Source organism: Momordica charantia, assembly GCF_013281855.1.
Source record: "Momordica charantia cultivar OHB3-1 chromosome 8 unlocalized genomic scaffold, Mcharantia_2.0 BLBB01000008.1, whole genome shotgun sequence".
Lineage (NCBI taxonomy): Eukaryota > Viridiplantae > Streptophyta > Magnoliopsida > Cucurbitales > Cucurbitaceae > Momordica > Momordica charantia.
In genome coordinates, this window is record NW_028275166.1 from 34,721,715 (window position 1) to 34,742,857 (window position 21,143).

Sequence of the window (21,143 nt, forward strand, 5' to 3'; positions counted from 1 at the left end):
AAATATGTTTACTTTTATTTATAAAAATTGTGGTTATCTTACATTGTTGAAAATAATGAAAATTATTACAACCGTAGGGTTATGTTTGGAATATACCTTCAACAAAAGTCACATGTATTGAATGTTCTTTTATAAACCAGTGGCTTACAAATTCATCTTCTAATGAATACGACTCCTATAACATTGGACACGTAAGCTTGAACTATCAAATGAAGGTTTTTTTTTTTTTTTTTTTTTTTTTTTGTGTGGAGAAATTCAAACGAAGGATCATTATTGTGGAATTTCTCTCCTCTTTATTTTTCCAGCATGTAATTGTCATTAACAATATTTTTCTTCCACTGACAATTTTAGAATTTGTGTTATTTTTATTGTAGCTTTTTTTTTTACAAAATAATGTATTTTAAAAAATATTGAGTAAAAATATCCCATGTATATTAAAAAAAAAGGCACATTCACTAATTAAATATTAGTTAATGAATCTTTTCAAACTTGAAGTGAAATAGAGAGGAAAGACAGCTAGGCTAGTATTTTGTTTCATATTTTTTGCAAACTGCTTGTTTACAAAATATTTTTTCATACTCATTTTAAAATATAATTTACAAAAACAAAAAGATAATCTATCTTTGAATTATGTTTCATTATTGTTATGGTTATTAAATCGTAAGCATCAACATCAAGGTTCCAGATCCAAGTGGTAGTATCAAGGCCCATAGTTATTGTTCTCTAGAAATGATCACCGCATTTTAATAAACTAGGTAAACTTTTTAAATAAAAACAACCTATTTATAAGAATATCTTTTTCCTAGTATTTATATTAGATTTATACTTTCTTGATTTGATTAAACTTATAAGAAGTTTTTCTTTCCACTATTTGCAATCATTATTATGTTTTCTGAGTATTTATATTAGATTTATAATTATGTTTTCCGAGTATTTATATTAGATTTGTACTTTCTTGATTTGATTAACCTTATAAGAAGTTTTTCTTTCTACTATTTGCAATCATTATTATGTTTGATTTGACGAGACAACGTTAGTATATTTATATTATTTCAAATGTGTCTAAAAACTTTTAACCACAACCGCCTACTCCAACGTGCCACCTAATTATATTTTATTTTCATAACAATTACAAATAGCACTTCTATAATTTATAAATCAAACTTTTATGTTAATTAGCTTAAATTGATGTGTAAAACAGGCATCAATTATGTTGAAAATAATAGTAAAACTTAATCAATGACTATGATTTTTTTTTTTAATTTTACAAATTACATTTGGTGTTTTGAAACTACTTTTAACATATAAAAATAGGATTTATACAACCGATAAATCATAAAGATAAGATTCATAATCATTCACTAGATACTCTCCATTAATGGTACACAATTCAATCATTCATTTTTCTAGAACCTCTCGAGTATGTATAATTTTAAATTAATAATTTTGGATAAAAAATAACTTCTTTCAGTTTGCCCTTTTCCCTAACTTGAAGGGGCCGCCACCGCCACAATAATACAATTTTGGATACAAGTCACTCTTGACATTCTTGCCCACTTGATTGTGACACGTTGCCCCCACACACATCAATTTTATTTGACAAGACAGAGAGAAAAAAAAAACAAAAAACAAAAACAAAACAAAACAAAATTACAAAAAACACCCCGACAATAAAAGTTATTACAATACATTTAAAATTTCAATTTGGGCCCTTATCCTTTTAAATTTGTAAAATCAAAGAATTAAACTCTGTCCTTAGAGCTATGTCCACAAGTTCCTAATTTTTAAAATATGCGATTGCAATAATATTAAACATTTTCAACAAGTTACCTAAGTTTAGCTCGGCACTAATTGACGTCCCTCCATGATCAAGAATTTATAAGTTCGAATTCATCAAACATCTAGTCTCTATTAAAAAAAATATATTTTAAACATTTTAATCTAAAATTTTTCAATCTTTATCCTTATATTTACTATTTTATATTCCACACAAAAGAAATTAACCATTTTTGTCCAGACGTAAGTGTCATAATTAATCAAAAATGCAAAAATCATGTTAGGCCTAGTAATACTTTTTGAGACGTCTTGTTCATCTCTATTATGTTAAATTTGCGATCTAATACCAATGATGTGAGCATAACTCAACACACCTATTTTAGAACGGAGATTAAAGGAAAATTTTGCAGTCTAATTTAATTTTACATGGGCGAAGAGTCGCAAATCAGAATTATGATTATACACGATTTGATGGCGAACCTGATCACCAGAAGAAAGAGGTGTACAAAAAATTGAAATCTAGTGGGGAATGGAAGTGGAAGGAGGAGGAGGGGGTTCCACTCGGCGGCGGCAGAGGGGGCAGCAGTCGGCGACTGCGAGCCAGGAGGAGATGCAAGGCTCATGGTACACGTGTCCGCAGGGGATTTGCTTTCCGCCCTCGTCTGACCGGAAATCCTCGAAGCAAACGGCGCAAACGTCGGCCACCACCGTCGGCAAATCCGCTACAATAGAATCGGAGGAATTAGCCGCGGTGACGTGGCAGCAACCGAAGTCGTCGTCGCCGGAGAGAACCATGTCCAGGTCAAATAGAAGCTCCATTGGATACGCCGCCGCTAAGTTTCTTGTCGTCTCGGCCAACACAGCAACGGCAGCCATTACATAGAGAGAAAAACAGAGTGGTTTGGTTAACTATGGAGATGGAGCAGATACAACAGCTTCAACTGTGATTTCAGATTTGTGAGTTGAGTTCCACGGACTACACGCCTCATTTTATATCCATAAAAAATTTGACAAATAGTAGCCCGTAATTATTTTTTATCTTTATAAAAAATATAAATATCATGTGATGTAATATTTCTACAATTATTAGATTATTTTTAACAAAATACTAATCTATAATACAATCAAAAGTAAGATTGGTAATTGATATATGTCTCAAATTAAAGAGTCGTGAGTTTAATCTCCACTATGTATGTTCTATTAAAAATAGAAAAAATTACATAATATAAAGATATAACATTTTTTAATTACTAAGCTCTCCACCTCGTCGTATTCTGGAACAAATATCTAATTGTAACTAATTTAAATATAGAGATTAAATCTTTACTCTAAATATGTTTTTTTAACATAAATATGATCTTATTTTTTGGATGATAGGGTTGATGTTATCGAAGGGGTCTTTTTTAATTTAGGTATTATATGTAAATAAAATTGATTAGCACTAAATTCAGCTATTATTGTTGGACTTACCCAACCTAAAATTTCAAACTTCCTCTCCCTCTCAATCTATGCAAAGGAATTATGGATATTTGTCTTTAGTGTCTACTGGTCTGGACAAGTAGTAGGACGGATATTCATGTCGACAATAAAGTTACAGAGGTAGATATGGAGAATCGAGCTATGAGTCCACTTCAAATATGAAGCATCTCATATCGAAAAGATAAAAAATTTAACAAGATTACAAGATTAATAAAATATATGGCTTGTTCTTCTCATTGTCAATTAATTTTGAGATGGAACAAGGAGACGAAGTTAAATTCCGTGCCAATTTTATTCCACGTCCACCTTTTATGTACCTGATTAATTTTAAAATTATTTCTTTACCTTTTATTAATTATAAATAAAATACTAAACCTTTTCTAAAACTAATTGGTTCAACTAATAAATAATATAAATAATAATTTTAAAGTAAAAAAGTTTATTAATTATATATTGTAATACATATATATTTACTTAATTTATTTAAAAAAATAATTAAAAATAATAATTATTATTTTGATACAATATGTGGGGTGTGTGCTTTAACTATTTGAGCTATGCTCGGTTTGACATGAAATCAAAAGTTTTCTCATGGGAACCAAGCCTTATTCACTGATTTAGAAATTTTGGGGTTGGGAATGAGAATTAGAAATTCTAGCGAAGTTGATATGGTCGGTTTGGAAATGTTTTGATGTTTCATTTTTGTTTCCTCTTTTATAATAATAATATAGAAAAAGAATTACATGGCTCCAACCCAATTCTATGTTCAATAATGATAAAACAACATTTTTATATATGTTTTGAAATAAATTGGAAATGAAAATAAGAAATAATAAACTTTTTTTTATTCTTTCTAAAATTTCTATACAATTTTGAAAATGTTTCTTAAAAAATAAGAAACAAACAATATAAATAATAGTTAAATGCTTAGATTTCTTAATAAAATTTGAAAACGAGAAACAAAAAAACAAAAACCTTACCAAACAGACTCGAAGAATATATATCCTCAAGAATCCAATCCTATCATCAACTAGCTAGCTATGAATTGTTTAATAGTTCGTTAATAATAGAGTTTCAATTTAGTAAACGTAATTAATCCTCCATGAAATTTTAAGCAAGGATTTGGAAAAGGAAATCCACAATCTTCTCTCCTTGTAATTAAAGATTTTTTTTAGTACAATATGTGAGGTGAAGAATTAAATTTTTTCACGTTGTCTAGGTTGTATCGTGTTATGTTTTGTATTGTAGTATCGTGTTATGTTTTGTATTGTATACAACTTGATAGGGTCGTTTTCACTTCCAATCCAATAAAACAAAGCAACTATATATCATTACTTCTCTCTCACGAGGGCCAAATTCAAAGTGTGTTAATCTCCTTATTTACTTTTCTTGCATTTCTTAAAGAAGACTTTTCTTGCATGTTTTAGAGAAACTTTTGTTGAGAGAATTAGGAAAAACTAGCCATATATTTTAGTGGACAAATGTCAACACATGCCCCTGTTTATGGTAGGACGAGGTAGATCCATATCGATTGTAAAAGTCTCGAACATCTAATTTCATTCTCGAATATCATTTTGTGTCATAGTTCACACTATAGAATAACTATCTTCGTGTAAACAAGTTTAAATCGATTCAACTATCACATGTATTTGGTTTTTTATTAGAAGACTCTTTTCATTTTAAGACGCTCGTATCTCATCTAGAGTTCTTATCTCACACGTTTAAGGGTCAGCTTGTAACTCTCTACTATGCCAACAACAATATTATTCATTAAGTTTAAAGCTCCTATACCTCGATAAAAAAAACTCCCAGTAATGAACCTCTTTTATATATTTGGAAGACTTTAGATATAATATATCTACTTAATAATAAGCCTTTGTCACTAATGGAACGCTTGAGGCGAAACATGTCTATTAGTTTGTCTAGGTATTTGCCACATTATACACAAACTCAAATAAAAAATATATCTTATTAGTTATATCACCGTGCCAATATTTTGTTAATAATCATGTTAATGTTAACAACGAAGATTAAATAAACTTATATTAGATAAATACTAGAATACCTCAAACATATATGGAGACTAAGTTAATAATTTGGAGGACTTACCATTTACAAATAAAATTCAACCCCCATTTCTTCATTATTTTAGGAAAACAAATGGAGGAAAAAAAAAAAAGAAAGAACAAGAATAGAAAAATGCTCCAGTGTTCCCCTTATTAAGCTAACGAAAATACGACACGTCAGCAGGCATTCCTAACGACTTCTTCCTTTTATTGAGATCAACATATTCATTTGTCTCCATGTTTCTTATTTTAAAACAATTACTATTCTTCTTGAAAAACGCGAGGTTTGCGTTTAACTATACAAATGAGTCATTTCACCGAATTAATAATAAGTTAAAAATAATATTATGTTAATATTGGTACTATTTTATTGATATTTTGTGAAACTATTCATTCTTTATACCAATATAAAATACATGTTTTAAAATATCGATAAAAATATTAACGTACCGAAATAAATGTAATCCGTTAAATATATAAGATTGATTTTTATATGCATCTAAGCTGGCTATGACAAAGTTTGTCTTTGACCAACTTTGCCAATTACATTGCTTACACGTTGGATTCCTTCAATAATTTGAAAAAGTTTTTGGACATAAAAAAAGGAAAACGAAATCTTCCATCCAAGGACTTTTTCATAGCTTAATAGGCCTTTCTTTTCTTTAAATAGTAGAAAAATCAATGTAACAAATCAACAATTAATACAATTTCCTTATTTTCCGTGAAGAAAAAAAAATATTTTTTTTCTTATTCTTTTTTAGCTAGGCAAGAAGATTCAAACACAAAAATTGATAATGTCTCGATCGACTTGAACTATGTTTATGTCGGCAAACACATTTTGTAATTTAATTCTATTCCTTATCTATCTTCTCTATTTTCGTTGTAAAATTTTTATCTTTAATCATATCTTAATGAGTGGTCCTTGAGTAGATCCCACATTCATTCGATTGCATTAATGAGTCATAAGTTTATTTCTCAATATATATAGGTGGGTAGATAAAATTTAAATAAATGGGTAATAAATTATTAGTTTTTAGTAAAAACTTTTTTTCTTAATACAACATGGCCATGTGGGGTGTGAGATTAAACTCACAACTTTGGTGGAGATATATACCAATTATCGCACAACTATACTTGCTTTGACTATTTAAAACATTTAAAAATGATTGAGTTTTTTTTAGTATAACAAATTTGGAGATGTTGATTGAACATCCTAGAAAATAAGCAAAATACCATAATCATTGAACTAAAAAATGTTATTTATGAAATCTATGCCTTGAAAAGCTTGAATTTGTGTAATCTCCAAAACAACCATGCAAATTAAATTTATAATAACTTGTTTTAAATTTGGAATTTTACAATCAAAAGTTAACTCATAGTATAAAACTGTCGAAGTGAGCATAAGCTCATAATATAAAACTGTAACTTATATTTATACAACTTGTGCTAGCATATATAGTTTGGGACTAAAAAAGAAAAACTAATTAACGTGTATATATTTTTACCTTTTAACCCTAAGTGAAGATGAAACGTATTCTTAAAGGATTCTAAAAAATGAAGGAAAAAGAGAGAAAATTTTGAGGGAAGGAAGAATCATTGCGCCAGCGAAGGCCCATAACCATCCGTTGAATCAAAACCTTCAGCCATAGCCAAGCTTTTGAAAACAGCAATCAATGGCGTCGGAAAAATCCCATATGGATAAAACTCAAGTTTCAAATTAAGGGGAAAAAAAAACGAACTAACTAAACTTGTACGGTCTTCAGCGCCTCCGCCTTGTCGCCGGAGGAGATATGGCGGCGGCAGAGAGGGCAGCAGTCGCCGACGGAGAGCCACGAGGATATGCAAATTTCGTGGTAAACATGGCCGCAGCGGATCTGTTTACCGGATTCGTCCGGCCGGAAATCCTCCATGCAGACAGCACATATGTCGTCGGCGGTGACCGTCGGCAAGGCGGCGACCACCACTGATGGCGGCGCCGGGATGACGATGTCGTCGTAGTAGCCGAAGTCGTCGGCTCCGGTGAGAACGGTGTCGAGATCGAACATTTGTTCAATGTTGATGAAGCTTGCTGAAGCTGATCTCATGGTTTCAGCCATGGAGAAGTAAACCGGCGAAAGAGAGAGAAGAGAAAGATTCCGGCTTGCAATATTTTGCTTAGCTGCATATGAGTTACATATATTATTATACAAAATTGAAGGGAACCCCCACTTTGACTTTTTATGAGGTTAAATTAGGATGGTGAAGTATCTGTCGGTTCTTTTTTTTTTTTTTTTTTTTTTTTTAATTAGCCCAACACAACAACTTGGGTGGAGAAATTTATCAAATTACAAACTCAATGTGACGAGTATTTGTCGCTACCATCTTTATTTAAATGTGTCAAGTATATTTTAATCGGTTAAAATATATATCCTCCTTTAAAAGATTAAAGATTCGAATCTCCCCTCCGATATATTGTTGGACTAAAAAAAAAGAAGATATGCTAATTAAACTACAAAGAAGTAAGACTAGCGTGACAAAATAAGATAGAAGGAAAATATATTAATTTGATGGGACGAACAAGCATAAAACATTTCAAATCGATGAGTTTTTTTTTTTCCATCATGTATATTGTTTTATACAAAATACTTGGCTCATTGATTATTAATAAGGACATTATCCTTGCCACCATTAAATATTTTACATCTCATTATTATTATTATTTTGCATTTATCTCTATAGTTGTCAAACATTTTTAATGGTACGGTAATTAATTAAGGACAACATTGGTCTTAGTTGTAAGAAGTCAAGTATTCTCCTTATTTTATTCCATTGATCTAGTGTACTTATGCTCCTCGTTATTCTTCACTTACCTCCGACCGAAGAGTCGGGAGTGGCTCCATCCTTATACGTTGTACTAAACAAAAGTTCATATTAATTTTTTTTCGAAAATCAAAAGTCCATATTAATTAAGCAAATATTTAAGTAATTAATTATGAGATTAATATAAATTTATTAGAATAAAAAATTAAAAAATTTTATGGATTAAATAGAAATAATTATATTACGATTTAGAGACTAAATTTGTTATTTAACCGTTTCCAAAGGGTCAAATAGATTTATATGATATTTTTTATTTAACAAAAATGAATTTGGAAGTAGGGAGACAGTCTCCTTTGTCCTTTCTATTGCGGGGCAATAAAGCCGGGACGTTGATGAAAGAGATGTTACAAGTTACATTATTCAACTTGTTTACTCATTCATCGTATGTGTATATACTATTTTTATTTATTTATAATTTTTTTGTTTTTGAAAAAGATGTATGTATACTAATTTATTTTTAATTATAGATGAAAGTATATATATTGATTATATATAAATTTTTTTAATTAAGTTGTAAAAATATTGTGTTTAATATATATTACCTATTTCTAGCTCTTTAGAAGAGGGCTTATAAAGAGACTATGCATTACTTTGTAACTATCTTTTAACTTTGTTTTTTTTAGAACTTTCTATAAATTAACCTTTTCCAAAGCAAGAAAATATTGAAGGTGTAAATAAGTTAGTTTTATTTTAAAAGATAATTATAAGAAAAGTAATACCTTTAATAAAAATGAGACTTTAAAGTTTGAATCTCAATTTCATTATCATCTTTAATTTGTAAAAATCGTTGAAAAAGATACAATTATTATAAATAGCTGCAATTATCAATTATATACCAACACTTTGATACTATAGTATTACAATATTATTGTTTTTACTATCTCAAAGAGAAAAATTTACAAATACAATATTGTTTGAGAAAAAAATGTTTTTCTGACGCCAATGATTTTCAATATTAAAGTGAGGATAAATTCTAGAGGAAATATGGAGGGATAATGACAAGAAGTATCTTTTAATTGGCCAGTTTTTCAACTTGTATTGCAACATTCAAGTTGCCAATCGGAGCATATGAGATTTCAAAGTCAACTCCATGTTTTGTCCCCACATTAGTGTTGCTTTAAACAAACTCAATTATATTGATTTTATTTTGTATAATTTCCATTTCTTGCATTTATTTGCACAGTTAATGTTATCCATGAAGTGGTCCATATTATCCCATAATTGAAAGATTTTATTACTAGTAGGATAGTTAATACAATTTTTATAGATTATAATTAAATAATATCAGCTTGAACTTCAGCATAACTCAATCGATTAAGACATATATCATCAATAAAAAAAGTCGTAGATTTGAATTTCTACTTCCACGTAAAATATTTTATGCTAAAAAAAAAGAAAATTGAACATAATTTGAATTTTGAATACGACCCTCTCATTTGTAAAGTAATGTTTATAAAATGAAATTGTAGAGACCATACAATTTTAACATAAAAATTAAGCTTTAAAAAATTGCCTTTGATTTTGTCATCAGATTTTATTTTCTTGATTAAACAAAATGGTTGGACAACTTGAATTATTGGATACTGCTACATGACTATGTCAAATTGATATGGATGGGATATGCCATTGGATTATTAGACTTAGCTAAATTATTTATATATACTTTTAAAGAATATTTCCTTTGATTGTTTTTTGTTTCTTTTGAATTAATCTTTTGTTTTAGGCTGACAACAAAAGATGCTCATTATTTTAAGTTTAATTTCATCTGATTTTATCTTGACTAAACACTCTAAAAAAGATAGAAAATAACCTGGCGAGCAAATAGTTTCGTCCATGATGTTAAAAGATTATATTACTTACTAATTTATTTTAATTTTAATCTGGATGTTTAAGGAGTTTTATGTCCGTTCCTTAGTTTTTTTTAATAGTAAACTATAAATCTAATAAACCTAAGTTTTAAAAAGTTCTAATTACGTCCATAAACATTTTGGTTTTACTTAATTTTTGTTATTAACGCAACACTAAATAAATTTTGGTTGAATTGATGCTTTTAGCAAAATTTATTCAATTTGCACCAACTTAGCCCAATAATTAGTATGTCAAGTAAGTGTTTTTTGTTAAATTAATGGCAAAAAAATATGCACAAATATAATTTTAGAAAATAAAATAAATGTAACTGATACTTTATAAAATTTATTAAATATATATATATATATATATATATATTTTTGCGTTTTAGAAAAAGTTAGATATATTGTAAGTAAAAAATGTTCGATCTCAGAGTCTGAGATTAATGCCCTAAAGTAATAAAGAGACTTGCAAAAAATGTTGCACCTGGAATATGAACAAAAAGGTAACATCATATTGACAACAGATAAAGAAATACAAAAAAACACAACATACATCATAAACTAGAAAAGAAAAAATCCTATCAAAATTTGGGATCTAGAACGAACGCTATTCTACCAAATGGTAGTCATTCGTATAAACATTATTTTGAGCAAAATGTAAAATAATTAAAGTTGGACGAAAACACCACCATAGATTCTTGAATTATGTACTCTTCAAATATGAGATATAAAATCGGTTCAAAAAATCCTTCATACTCTACATTTACGTGAACAAATTCTATCAATATGACAAATCTGTACTACTCTATATCTCACAGACTTGTCGAGAAAACTTATAAAATTTAGACACTAAAAGAAATAATGAACTAAATTAAATAATTTAATCCAAAACAATAGTCAAACAATGACCACATATCTTGAAAAATAAAATTAATTTTTCTTAGAGATAAAAGGCCAAGCAGCGATCTTTGAACACAAAAATAAGCATCTTACATGCTTTCATTATTTAAACTATTTCAATAAAACTAATGAAAATATAAATGTTTAGTGAAAAGTCATACAAATTAAACAAAAAGATTATAATTTAAGAAAATAAATCAAAGAATCGACAATTTAATATTAACAACCATTACAAAATTTCAACTTTGAACCAAATTAGTCTCCAAGCCTTGATTAAACTACTAATTATAAGAGTTAGCAAAATAATTAAACACACAATAATGTTTAGATTACCAACGGGTCCGGTGCCTCAAACTTTCCAAAAAATAGTTAGTACGACGTGTAACTTCTATTATCCAATCAAGATGTGCCACGTGTGAGTTGAAATCTACCTCCAACAATGACTTTGTTTTTTGTTTCACCCAAAATACTTGATACCGATATAGACATAATTGTCTTCATCTATATACGATAGATCACTTTCTTTCCTAACTAATGTGAGATTTTGTTGGAATATTTTGCAACCCCAACAAAGTGTTGAACATGTGTTATATCAGTACCACATATGCCTTTGTCTCTTAGTATGAGCTTGACATGCATATAGAAATCTAGTATTGGTGTGTGGTGCTATGTCGAATATATTCTATGCCTACGCTACGACAACTTGTCAATGTCAAGTAGCTTTGTAACTGTTTTTACAAACCTATCCGTGCTCTTGCAATACCATTCAGTGTGCTTGACACTCTCCTCTTATTGTACATGCGAACTTCACATGTTTCTCTCTGATATGCCACATGACGCTTTATATTCACATGCCGCTCTATATTCACCCCAATAAATCACATTACTACTGGTTCGAATTCTATAATCAAAAACTCAAATCCCTATAAAATATTAGATATATCTACATTATAAAAATATAATCTTAATCCTTAAAACCAACCTCTATTTATAATTTAATCCTTAAGGTCAAAAATCAAAAATATAATCTTAATCCTTAAAACCAACCTCTATTTATAATTTAATCCTTAAGGTCAAAAATCTTTTTCTAAATTTTAATAAAATTTAAATTTAGTCCTCCATCTTCAATGAAAAAAGGGACATCAACTTATTCTTTTATTATCTAATACCTTGAATGCTCAACCCTTTTTTAATAAAACTTTATTTTAGTATTTCAATTGTTTAAAATTATTTTCTCACTAAAGAAAAAAAAAAGAGAAAAACGCTTACATATTTTTTCTTTTACAATTTATGTGCAAATTTTCATTTATATCATTGTTTTTTTTTTTTGAAAATCATTGAAAATACAATTTCTCGAAAACAAATTCCCCCCCAAAAGGAAGCATTGAAATGAAAAAGAAAAATCTCCGAGCAGCTAAGAAGATGCGGCGGTGCGACGGCGACAGATGGGTGAGCGGTAAGCCGGAACTGAGACCGACGGCAGTCTGCAAGATAGTTATTGAAATCATGCAGACGGGTTTTCATGTGGGCAAAAATCTGTGCTCTAGCTAGCTTAAAGACATTCAAATGATTGGTTACCAAAATCCTTGAATGAATATAACAATATCCCTGGTTGAATTACATGGTATGCTGGACTTAGTCTATTTTAAGAACGAGGAAAATATATTCCTATGAATCCAAAATCCTTCTACTTTTGGCATGATAATTATGTCTTAGATTGTAACGCCACGCTTTAACTTTTAAATTCTTATTATTGAGCCACTGAAAAGAAAGATGTATTTTATTAATATAGATAGTACCTATCCATTCTTTTACGTCTTTTTTAACCATGCTTCAATTCCATGATCTCCATATCCCTCTCATTTGGATGTGGTATCGGTTTATTTATATACTCCTTCTTTCTACTCGAACCTCACATGCCAGCTTCTGCCTTGGTTTTTTCCTTCTTCTTCTCTTTCACATTACTAGTTTTATGTTCTCCCTTTCTCTGTTCCTTCTCTAATTATTATTTACTATTGTTTTCCTTGTGAATAACAATAATGTGTAAAAATTAAATGACAGCGAGTGTACTTTCTTATGTTGGTCCACTTCATTTATATTTGCTACCATATTTTTTCTATTTTTTCTAATGAAAGAAAGGGTTCACCTTTAAGTGACTTTTTTTTTTTCACTTTTGATCAGTTTTCTCTCAAATTTTTTCTAATGAAGGAAAATTTGTCTTACAAACTCATGAAAATATAAAATATTTATGTATTGGGATGGTTTCTTATAGGATGGAGAATCAAACCTTCATAAAGAAGATAATATGTACTTTATTTACCGAGCTATGCTCAAATTGATATTGTGATATCTATAATACAAAGTGAAGGTATAATTTGCCGTTAATATTCCAATAAATACACTTTGCTTTGGAGAAGGTTTTTTTAGTTCAATAAGTGCAATTTTTTTATTATCAGATATATATGCATTATCCAGCTGTGGAAGAGAATTGGAGGACTTTTTTGAAACCTCCCTTCCATTGGGTTTGGTTCACCTTATATTTTATTTTTCTTTTTGGTAATTTCACACGAATAGTGGAATTGTCTATTTTAGTAATAACATAGTGGTGGAAGTACTCGCGGTGGCGGGAGAATCATTCACTCAAGAAATCTACTAATATTAATTTGCTATAGATTTCTAGATCTTCAAATTGTCTATACAACAGGGTCATAAATGAAACTGAAAATACTGGAATCTGGGTTCATTTATTACAAGATCTGGTAAGATATGAATTTGTGATCCTTTCTACGAAAAAATTTAATTTTTCACTGAAAGATAGATTGGATTTTACTCTTCAAGTTATACTAGTACAGGAATGATTCTCGTGTAAATTTTTTGTTACTATTCATTTTATAGAATTGCATGACTGCAACTTGTCATTCCTGTGATGATTACTGCCATTCAGAAATATCTCTACTTTTTTCCTAATTTTTTTTCAGATATTGTTACCCATTTTTCGTCATTCCTTTTACTTTTGTTTTGTTGAAATAACGATTTTGTTGTTAATTGTAGTTAAAATTTTGTAACGACGAGTCTTGGACTAAAATATGAAACGATTTATTCTCAATAGTTTAAAAGTTGTAAGTTTGTATATCCTATCATGACAAATTTTAAGACCATATATGTTTTTAATCTACAATTTTTCATGGTAAGACTAAATCATTACAAAGTCTAAATTATAGTGATTAAATTGAGGGATTAATTAGTTTCAAGTGACAGTCCAGTTGGTAAGGACTTGTGGTCTCTTAATCATACTTATTTAAAATTTTCAAGTTCGAACCTTTTAGTGAGTTTAATACCAAAGACCTTTGATGTCTCTCGAATTTAGACCTTGGGGCGGGTGCGGGTACTTTTGAACGTAGGAGAGCAAAGCTCCGACTTCTGATTATAAAAAGAAAAAAGAAAGTTGGGGAATTAAGAAAAGTAGAGGACAAAAATGTGATTTTTAAACCTTCCTTAAACATACTTTCTTTGGCTGGCTATATATCTTGGAATGCAATTCGAGTGAAGCATACAATTTTCTCTCTCTGTGTAGTGTTGCAGAGTTTACCATTTTGACTCCATGACGAAAACTTCTCTGCACCAACAGATTGCGACCATGAGACAGTCATTCTTCGATGAGGTAAATTGGTCTCTTTTGTTTCATTTTGAAATACCGTACCGTTGGTTTTGGTAATATGGTAGCTCTCTTTTGAAGTTGTCTTTTATTTTTAAACATCTGATCTCATACATAAAACTTGATGGTTTGCCTCTGAGACAGCCTTAATGTTGTCAATACAAGCTTTTCTTCGACTTTCATCCATCGCTAGCTTCTTGTTTTGCCATTTTTCTCCCGATAACAGCTCAATCAAGATTCACATTCTTTGCTAGGAAGATTTACGCTATATGTTCAATGCTCGTTTGGTAAAGTTACTTGTTTTCTAAGAAGAAAAAAGTTAAAAGAAACTCGTTTCTTGTATCTACTCCTCGCTAACTTTTAAATTTTAAAAAAATCAAAGTCATATGAAAATTAATTTTTTAAAATTTAAATTATTAAATTTTATTTATTGTGCATCTATTGATAAAAAATGATAATAAAACATGTATCCTTTCTTCTTTTTTTTTAATGTTTTTGAAAACTCGGAATAGATTCTAAATTTTGTATACCATTTGGAAATGTTTCTGGAATGTGAAAGCGAGAAGAATATTTACCGAAATCCAAAAATTGAAGACAAAAATGATAAATTGAAGCGTTACCAAACGATACTTTGGTGTACTTTGGTAGAAATTTTAGAGCAAGAATCATACAAAATCCTGTGATGATTTTAAAGATCCATACATATTAATGATTTCCATTTCCAAAAAGTGTTTCCCACACGTATTTTATCTGGAAAATTGCCTTCCATCTTTATTCAAATAATCAACAAATATTATTGAATATTGTTGTAGGAAATTCTGGGTGAACACTTTGTCCAGGTTGAGAAATTAGATGATGATAATCCACACTTTCTGGAGAAGGTTCTGACTTCGTATTTCAGAGAATCATCCGAGGCTATAGCTATTCTAGATCAAGCACTGTAACACATCATAAAATAAGATGACTTTTTTTTTTTTTTTTGCATAATTTATTCATAATATTGTCATGAACATAAAAATACTAATATCAGCTTTCTTGCTTACAGAGAGAAGCCTTTCTGCAATCTCATGAATCTCGAAAGACCAATTTATAAGCTCAAGGGAAGCAGTGCCAGGTTTTCTTTTTCTTCTTTTTTTTGACTTTTTAATAGGATGTTTCTGGTTAAAGTATCAGTAATCTTTTCTATAGAAAGTTTGAAAACGGTTCTTAGTTGAAGAACAAGAGAACCCCCATGGACTATAGGTTGGCCAAGCCATATGGTCATTGTGATAAACAAAATAGAGAAAAAGTTTAGAGACAACGAGTTCAAAGCTCAAACCATAGTGGCTACCATATACTTCGGGTCAGATAATTGTCTAGTGAGTTTAGATGAAACAGAATTGAAATTCTAATTTTTACTGTTTATTCCAATTGTAAAGGTAGATTGCCCATTTCTCTGTTCTTTGGCCAAGATTTGTAACTTGAATGACAACTGCTTCAAGTATTTTTTTTTTTTTTTTTCTTGTTGTTTCTCAATTATTCCTCCTGGATACAGATTAACCATTCAATTGGTGCTGATTTTTGCAGTATTGGTGCCATTAAGGTGTGCAAGGAAGTAAATCATGCAATTGAATGCTGCAGAGAGAGAAACATGGAGGGGTAATATTACATTTTACCCTTCATTTTTTTTTAAATTTTAAATTGGACATCGTTTTTACCTTCTAACTGATGTGAATGTCAAATGGAGTAGAATTAAAATATGCTCTGTTGTAACTCTCGATTAGGAAGAAACTTTGAGCTCTAACTCCATTAACCAATGCATACAAACCCCACAAAATCTCTTCAAAGGGTCGAACTCTGAAAATAGAGGTTTTACTTTCGATAACATGTCGGTGACTAACATGTGTTGGACGATTGTTAGCACAATAGGCATGTCTCATACACTTTCTTAAACATAATAAATGGACATACAGGACAAAATAATAAATTTTGAAAATAAAATATATGGAAATCTATTATTTTAAGCAATGCTATATATTTGTTAAAAACGCTATGTTTTAATTAACATGTCGTTGTCATGTCTGTGTCCTAAGGTTTTTAGAAATAATATGTTGACATATCTACATCGAGTCATGTATGTGACTTTTGTTCGCGTCCGAGCAAATTTTTGGGGTCGAAAGTCATCCAAACAAATTCATATTTGATGATAGGGTCAAGGCTGCTATGGAACGAGTAAAAAACGAGCATAACATCTTACGCAGCAAACTTGAGCCCTACTTCCAGGTCTCTCTCTTCATGTGTATATTAGATGTCTTAATTGCTGACTAAGCTCAAATTAATGTGTATATTTTATATAATAGCATCTTGTAATATTCTTATGATCTTATTACATAATCAGATGCTGCGACAAGCTGGGCCTTCGGAGAGAGCTGATCGTCCCAAGTGAAGTGAAGTGAAGCGTATACTCAATTTTTCATTAAGTAAATAAAAACAGTTGTTTCTTGTTTCTCTGGGTTCTGCTCCTTTTTATTTCTTTCAAAGGGCAAAAAAAAAAACAACTTTTATCAAGGACAAAACCCCGGCTACACAAAAGGGGTTGACAAATATTATTGGAAAAATGAGGTTTTCACTGATTCAACGGTTGAAGCTTCGGGTCTCCACCTTCATAATCATAATACTATATTCTAAAACAAGCAATAGGGTATTCACAGTTCGGTTTGGTTGCCAAGAGTAATAATATTAAAGCCCCATTTTATAACTTTTTCGTTTCTTATTTTCTATTTTTTAACATGAGAACTAATTTAATGACTAATGAAATTGTACAAAAAAAAAGAAAAAAAGGTTTTGCTGAACATAACTTCTTATTTAGTGTTGCGGTTGTGACATTGTGGGTATATTTGATAACAAAAAATAAAAATAAATAAAAAAAATTCAGCTGATGTACCTTTGTCATCGAATAAAGTCAACATCGCCAAGCAAACACATATGCTAATATCTTCCCCTGCAAGTAAATAATACAGAGACCTCTTAGCAAAAGTTTCACAAGTGTCAGCAAAAAGCTTTCGTAGAGCTATTAGCCCAACTATTCAAAAGACAATGAGAAACTAACATTTTTCCCCTTCTGTCACCTTCTTTAGTAGATTTCCATCTAAAATATGTGAATTTATTGTAGTTGTTGTTAAATAAATGGTGTTCTCACCATTGCTACAGCAAATTAGAAGTCTTTTCCCTTGGCTAAGATTCAACTTTGCAAAATCTACTGCAGAAGAAAGATTTCTTGACAGGGAAAAGCGATCCAGTTTTGACATCTGACAAGCAGAAACTATTAAATAAGTTGAATAGATACTGCAGACTTAGATTGGCTTATAATTTTATTTTCCCGTACTCACCACCATAGGTAGATGAAGATATGCTTCAGCATTTGGAAGGCAAACAGATACAGACTCTTGATCACAATTTACCATGCCATCGACGACGTCGGACGCAGTCACTGCTGCACACACAAAAACAGAAAGTAAACAATGGATGACTGAAGTGAAGAGACAATAATGCAATTCTTGAACCACAGAAAACACACATCTACAGTTGTTGCTGAACTCATATTTCCATAGTACCATATGGCATGATATAACTCGCACATATAGTAAGGATCATTTTTTGGATAAGAAAACAATGTGTTACAAGCAAAAGCAGATCTTTCCAATCGTCTAAAATCATAATAGGTTGTAGTTACAAAAACAATCCTGGTAGTTTGAGCACCACCGAGAATTAGTATGCTGTAAACTATTCCAAAAAGGATCAGTGGGATAATATTACAAAGAATCTCTTGAATAAATTTGGAAAATGACGAGTGAAATCATGTTCTCGTCAAACCATCGTTGATCATTATTCTTGAATAATGACTGAAATTGTATTCTATATCTCAACATACGGTTAAGCATTTCAATTATTTCGGCTCAGGATATTTTCTTCCTTCGACCTTCTTTTCTGAGATTGATGTACAAAGTGAGCGAGCATTCTTCAGGATATTAAAACCAATAACCATCTACTGTAAATAATTTTGATCCTCAATACAAGCAACATTGGAGGTAAATACCATTGAGATGAGCCTACTGCAAGATTAGTTGAACCAAGCTAAGATGATGCACAATTTCCATTAGAGGATTCTGTATGTAGCTCCGCATCAGAGATATCCAAAGATAATATTTGCTCAATAGGTGGGACTTGAGTTGAGGATCCTCCCACCTTCTGAGATTTAACACTGATCTGAGGCGCATCATTTCCCCTTGGAGCTCGATATACTCTGTCCTTTTCGACTATTTCAGCTACCTTCTGATCACGAAGGTCAAGTCCGGAGCTCATAAGATCATGTGCGTGATTCCAGAATAGATTAGGAGACAAGCCTCTTGCTCAACTTTCCTCGTTGTCTCCGGCTCCAGCGATGTAGTTCCAGCTAAACTCTGTGGTGGTTCTCTCTTGAACCACACCGGTGGAGAAAGAAGCAGGAACAAGTATAATGGGTGTGAAATCCCAAGAATTATGATCAGGGACTTCGTTTAACCAGATAACGGATCTCTGTGAAATCCGTAAGGGGCGCAATGGTTTTTTCTAGGTGGATGCTAGTGTGGACACATCAGCTCCGCTATCATCTAACTGTTTTGTCCATTCTTCAAGGTGTTCTTCAATCACAGCTTTCTCAGTGCCAGAAATCCAAAGAGGAAGATGCAAGGAACAGTCCCAATCAGCAGCAGGTTCCCTTCCATTTTCAGAAGCACATCAGAAGTGGAGGGATCCTGTTTCTGCTACGAGCGACACTGCACACAGAAGATGTGAGAATTTGGCCACTTGAGTTTCACCTTGAGAGGTAGGGATGTAGGTGGGTTAGTTTAGATCAGTTTTCAATTTAAGGGAGAAAAAAAAAAAAAACTGACATAGAAACCAATTTTTTGAAATCCAAACTGTCCACTTAACTCGAACCAAGAACCAAACCAATTAAATCCGAACTGAACAGACTGAAATCGGGAAAATCTATCCAAATGTTCAAGATTGAGATAATTGAACTGATCAAACAAACTTGTTACAATCAATTTCATCGATTTTTCAGTTTCAGACGTACACCCGACTGAGAAAAAGGGGTGAGGGGATTTAGGAGTTACCACTACAAAGAAATTATAAGCACGTACAAGAAATTAGAAAAACCTTCCCTTTGTGCTTTGTGACATGAGTAAACTTGCACAGGATAATAGACTGTAACATGGTAGCTAGGAAAAATGAAATAGCAAATACTCACCCCTAGCACCAATGAACTGCCATGGATTTTGTTTAAATGTTTGCTTATAGACCGATTCAAAACACAAGTCAAAATGGGAACTGTTTTGTTTTGGACATGCTATAAGGAAACAGCTTCCCTCTCTGAGTGGAATCAACTATAATACACCCTCCCTTCTGTCCCACCCATCAAACAAAGAAGCGAATCATACATACAAACACTTCTGAACTGTAAACGCGCATTTAGAAGTCTTCACTATAAACATTCAATGTTGGCAAAATTACCGAAAATTATACTCTCTCAATTTTCCTCTTCATGATTCCATTATCTTAATTACTTGGAAAATGGAATATAAACAGATAGGGGAAAAGAGGATGTACCAGCTAAAAGCGCGACGTGAAGATTGAGGCGGGAAGTATTGAAAGAGTAGTTGTTGGTGTGGCCGTCGGTGGACTTAAAGTAGCAAGTGGAGTGAAACATTGGGGAATACCAGAGGCCGCAACGTAGATTTGTGAGAAGAGGAAGCTCCGGCCATAGCTGAGAGATCTCGCGGACGAAAATAGAGTCCTCGTAAATTGACCTAAGAGCGTTGTAGAGAGTATTATCCCTGCCTTTTATGTTCCTCACGGCCTTGTATATACTCAACTTCGCGCGTCCTCCATGGATGAATCACTCCATGGCAGTGGAGACTACAGAGAGTCGCCGTCGTCGTCGTCGACGAAGATGAGAAGAACGCAGCTCCGGCGGCTCCAAAATTATTAGCCACCTGGAGCCCAAGCCGAAACCAACGTCCGAAGCCAAGGCCCAAGATGAAACCGTAGCCCAAGCCGAAGCGGAAACCTAGGCCCATGCCGATTTGGAAAAACAGGCCCAAGCCGAAGTGGAGGCTCAGGCCCAAGCCAAGTTTAAGAGCAGGCCCAGGCTGTAGCCCAAGTCGAAAGTACAGTCCAAGCTGATATGAAGCCCAATCATAAGCGGAATCTTAGGTCCAATCCATAACTGAAACCAACATTCCCAATCTGAAGCCCAATCTGAAATCAAGTGCAAGCCCAAGCCGAGTTTAAGCGCAGGCCCAGGCCGAAGACCAAGTCCAAAGTACAGCCCAAGCTGAAATGAAGCCCAATCATAAGCGGAATCTTATGTCCAATCCATAACCGAAACCATTCCCAATCGCAAGCCCAATCTGAAGTCAAGTGCAAGCCCAACCGGAGTTTAAGGCAGGCCCAGGTCGGAGCCCAAGTCCAAAGCAGCCCAAGCTGAAATGAAGCCCAATCATAAGGGGAATCTAGGTCCAATCCATAACCGAAACC

General features: G+C 31.8%; 3 protein-coding genes and 1 pseudogene across 7 annotated transcripts; 1 reads left to right on the top strand and 3 right to left on the bottom strand.

The window, feature by feature from the left end:
* Nucleotides 1-7,063: 7,063 nt before the first annotated feature.
* LOC148209953 (uncharacterized) lies at nucleotides 7,064-7,417 on the bottom strand. Its single transcript, XM_088127033.1, has one exon. It carries the CDS (start codon nucleotides 7,415-7,417, stop codon nucleotides 7,064-7,066), a length of 354 nt encoding a protein of 117 aa, XP_087983159.1.
* Nucleotides 7,418-14,406: 6,989 nt separating this feature from the next.
* Nucleotides 14,407-17,224, top strand: LOC111021845 (pseudo histidine-containing phosphotransfer protein 5-like). Its single transcript, XM_022298933.2, has 6 exons — nucleotides 14,407-14,591; nucleotides 15,398-15,525; nucleotides 15,631-15,699; nucleotides 16,152-16,223; nucleotides 16,775-16,847; nucleotides 16,963-17,224. Exons 1-6 carry the CDS (start codon nucleotides 14,532-14,534, stop codon nucleotides 17,008-17,010), a joined length of 450 nt encoding a protein of 149 aa, XP_022154625.1. The 5' UTR covers nucleotides 14,407-14,531; the 3' UTR covers nucleotides 17,011-17,224.
* A 74-nt stretch (nucleotides 17,225-17,298) lies between these two features.
* On the bottom strand, nucleotides 17,299-21,132 carry LOC111021869 (uncharacterized). 5 transcript variants are annotated; one of them, XM_088127775.1, is made up of 4 exons: nucleotides 20,214-21,132; nucleotides 17,954-18,057; nucleotides 17,764-17,872; nucleotides 17,299-17,565 (listed from the first exon to the last, which is right to left on the bottom strand). In XM_088127775.1, the coding sequence occupies exons 1-4, from the start codon at nucleotides 20,311-20,313 to the stop codon at nucleotides 17,426-17,428; spliced, it is 453 nt and encodes a 150-aa protein (XP_087983901.1). In that variant the 5' UTR covers nucleotides 20,314-21,132; the 3' UTR covers nucleotides 17,299-17,425. The 5 variants fall into 5 exon arrangements, 2 of the variants coding, with proteins under 2 accessions (XP_087983901.1, XP_087983900.1); XM_088127774.1 differs by having other exon boundaries at nucleotides 17,674-17,872; XR_015792907.1 differs by lacking the exon at nucleotides 17,299-17,565 and adding an exon at nucleotides 18,661-19,378 and having other exon boundaries at nucleotides 17,834-17,872; nucleotides 17,954-18,054; nucleotides 20,214-20,356.
* Nucleotides 18,564-19,820, bottom strand: LOC148209954 (uncharacterized; annotated as a pseudogene).
* Nucleotides 21,133-21,143: the final 11 nt, after the last annotated feature.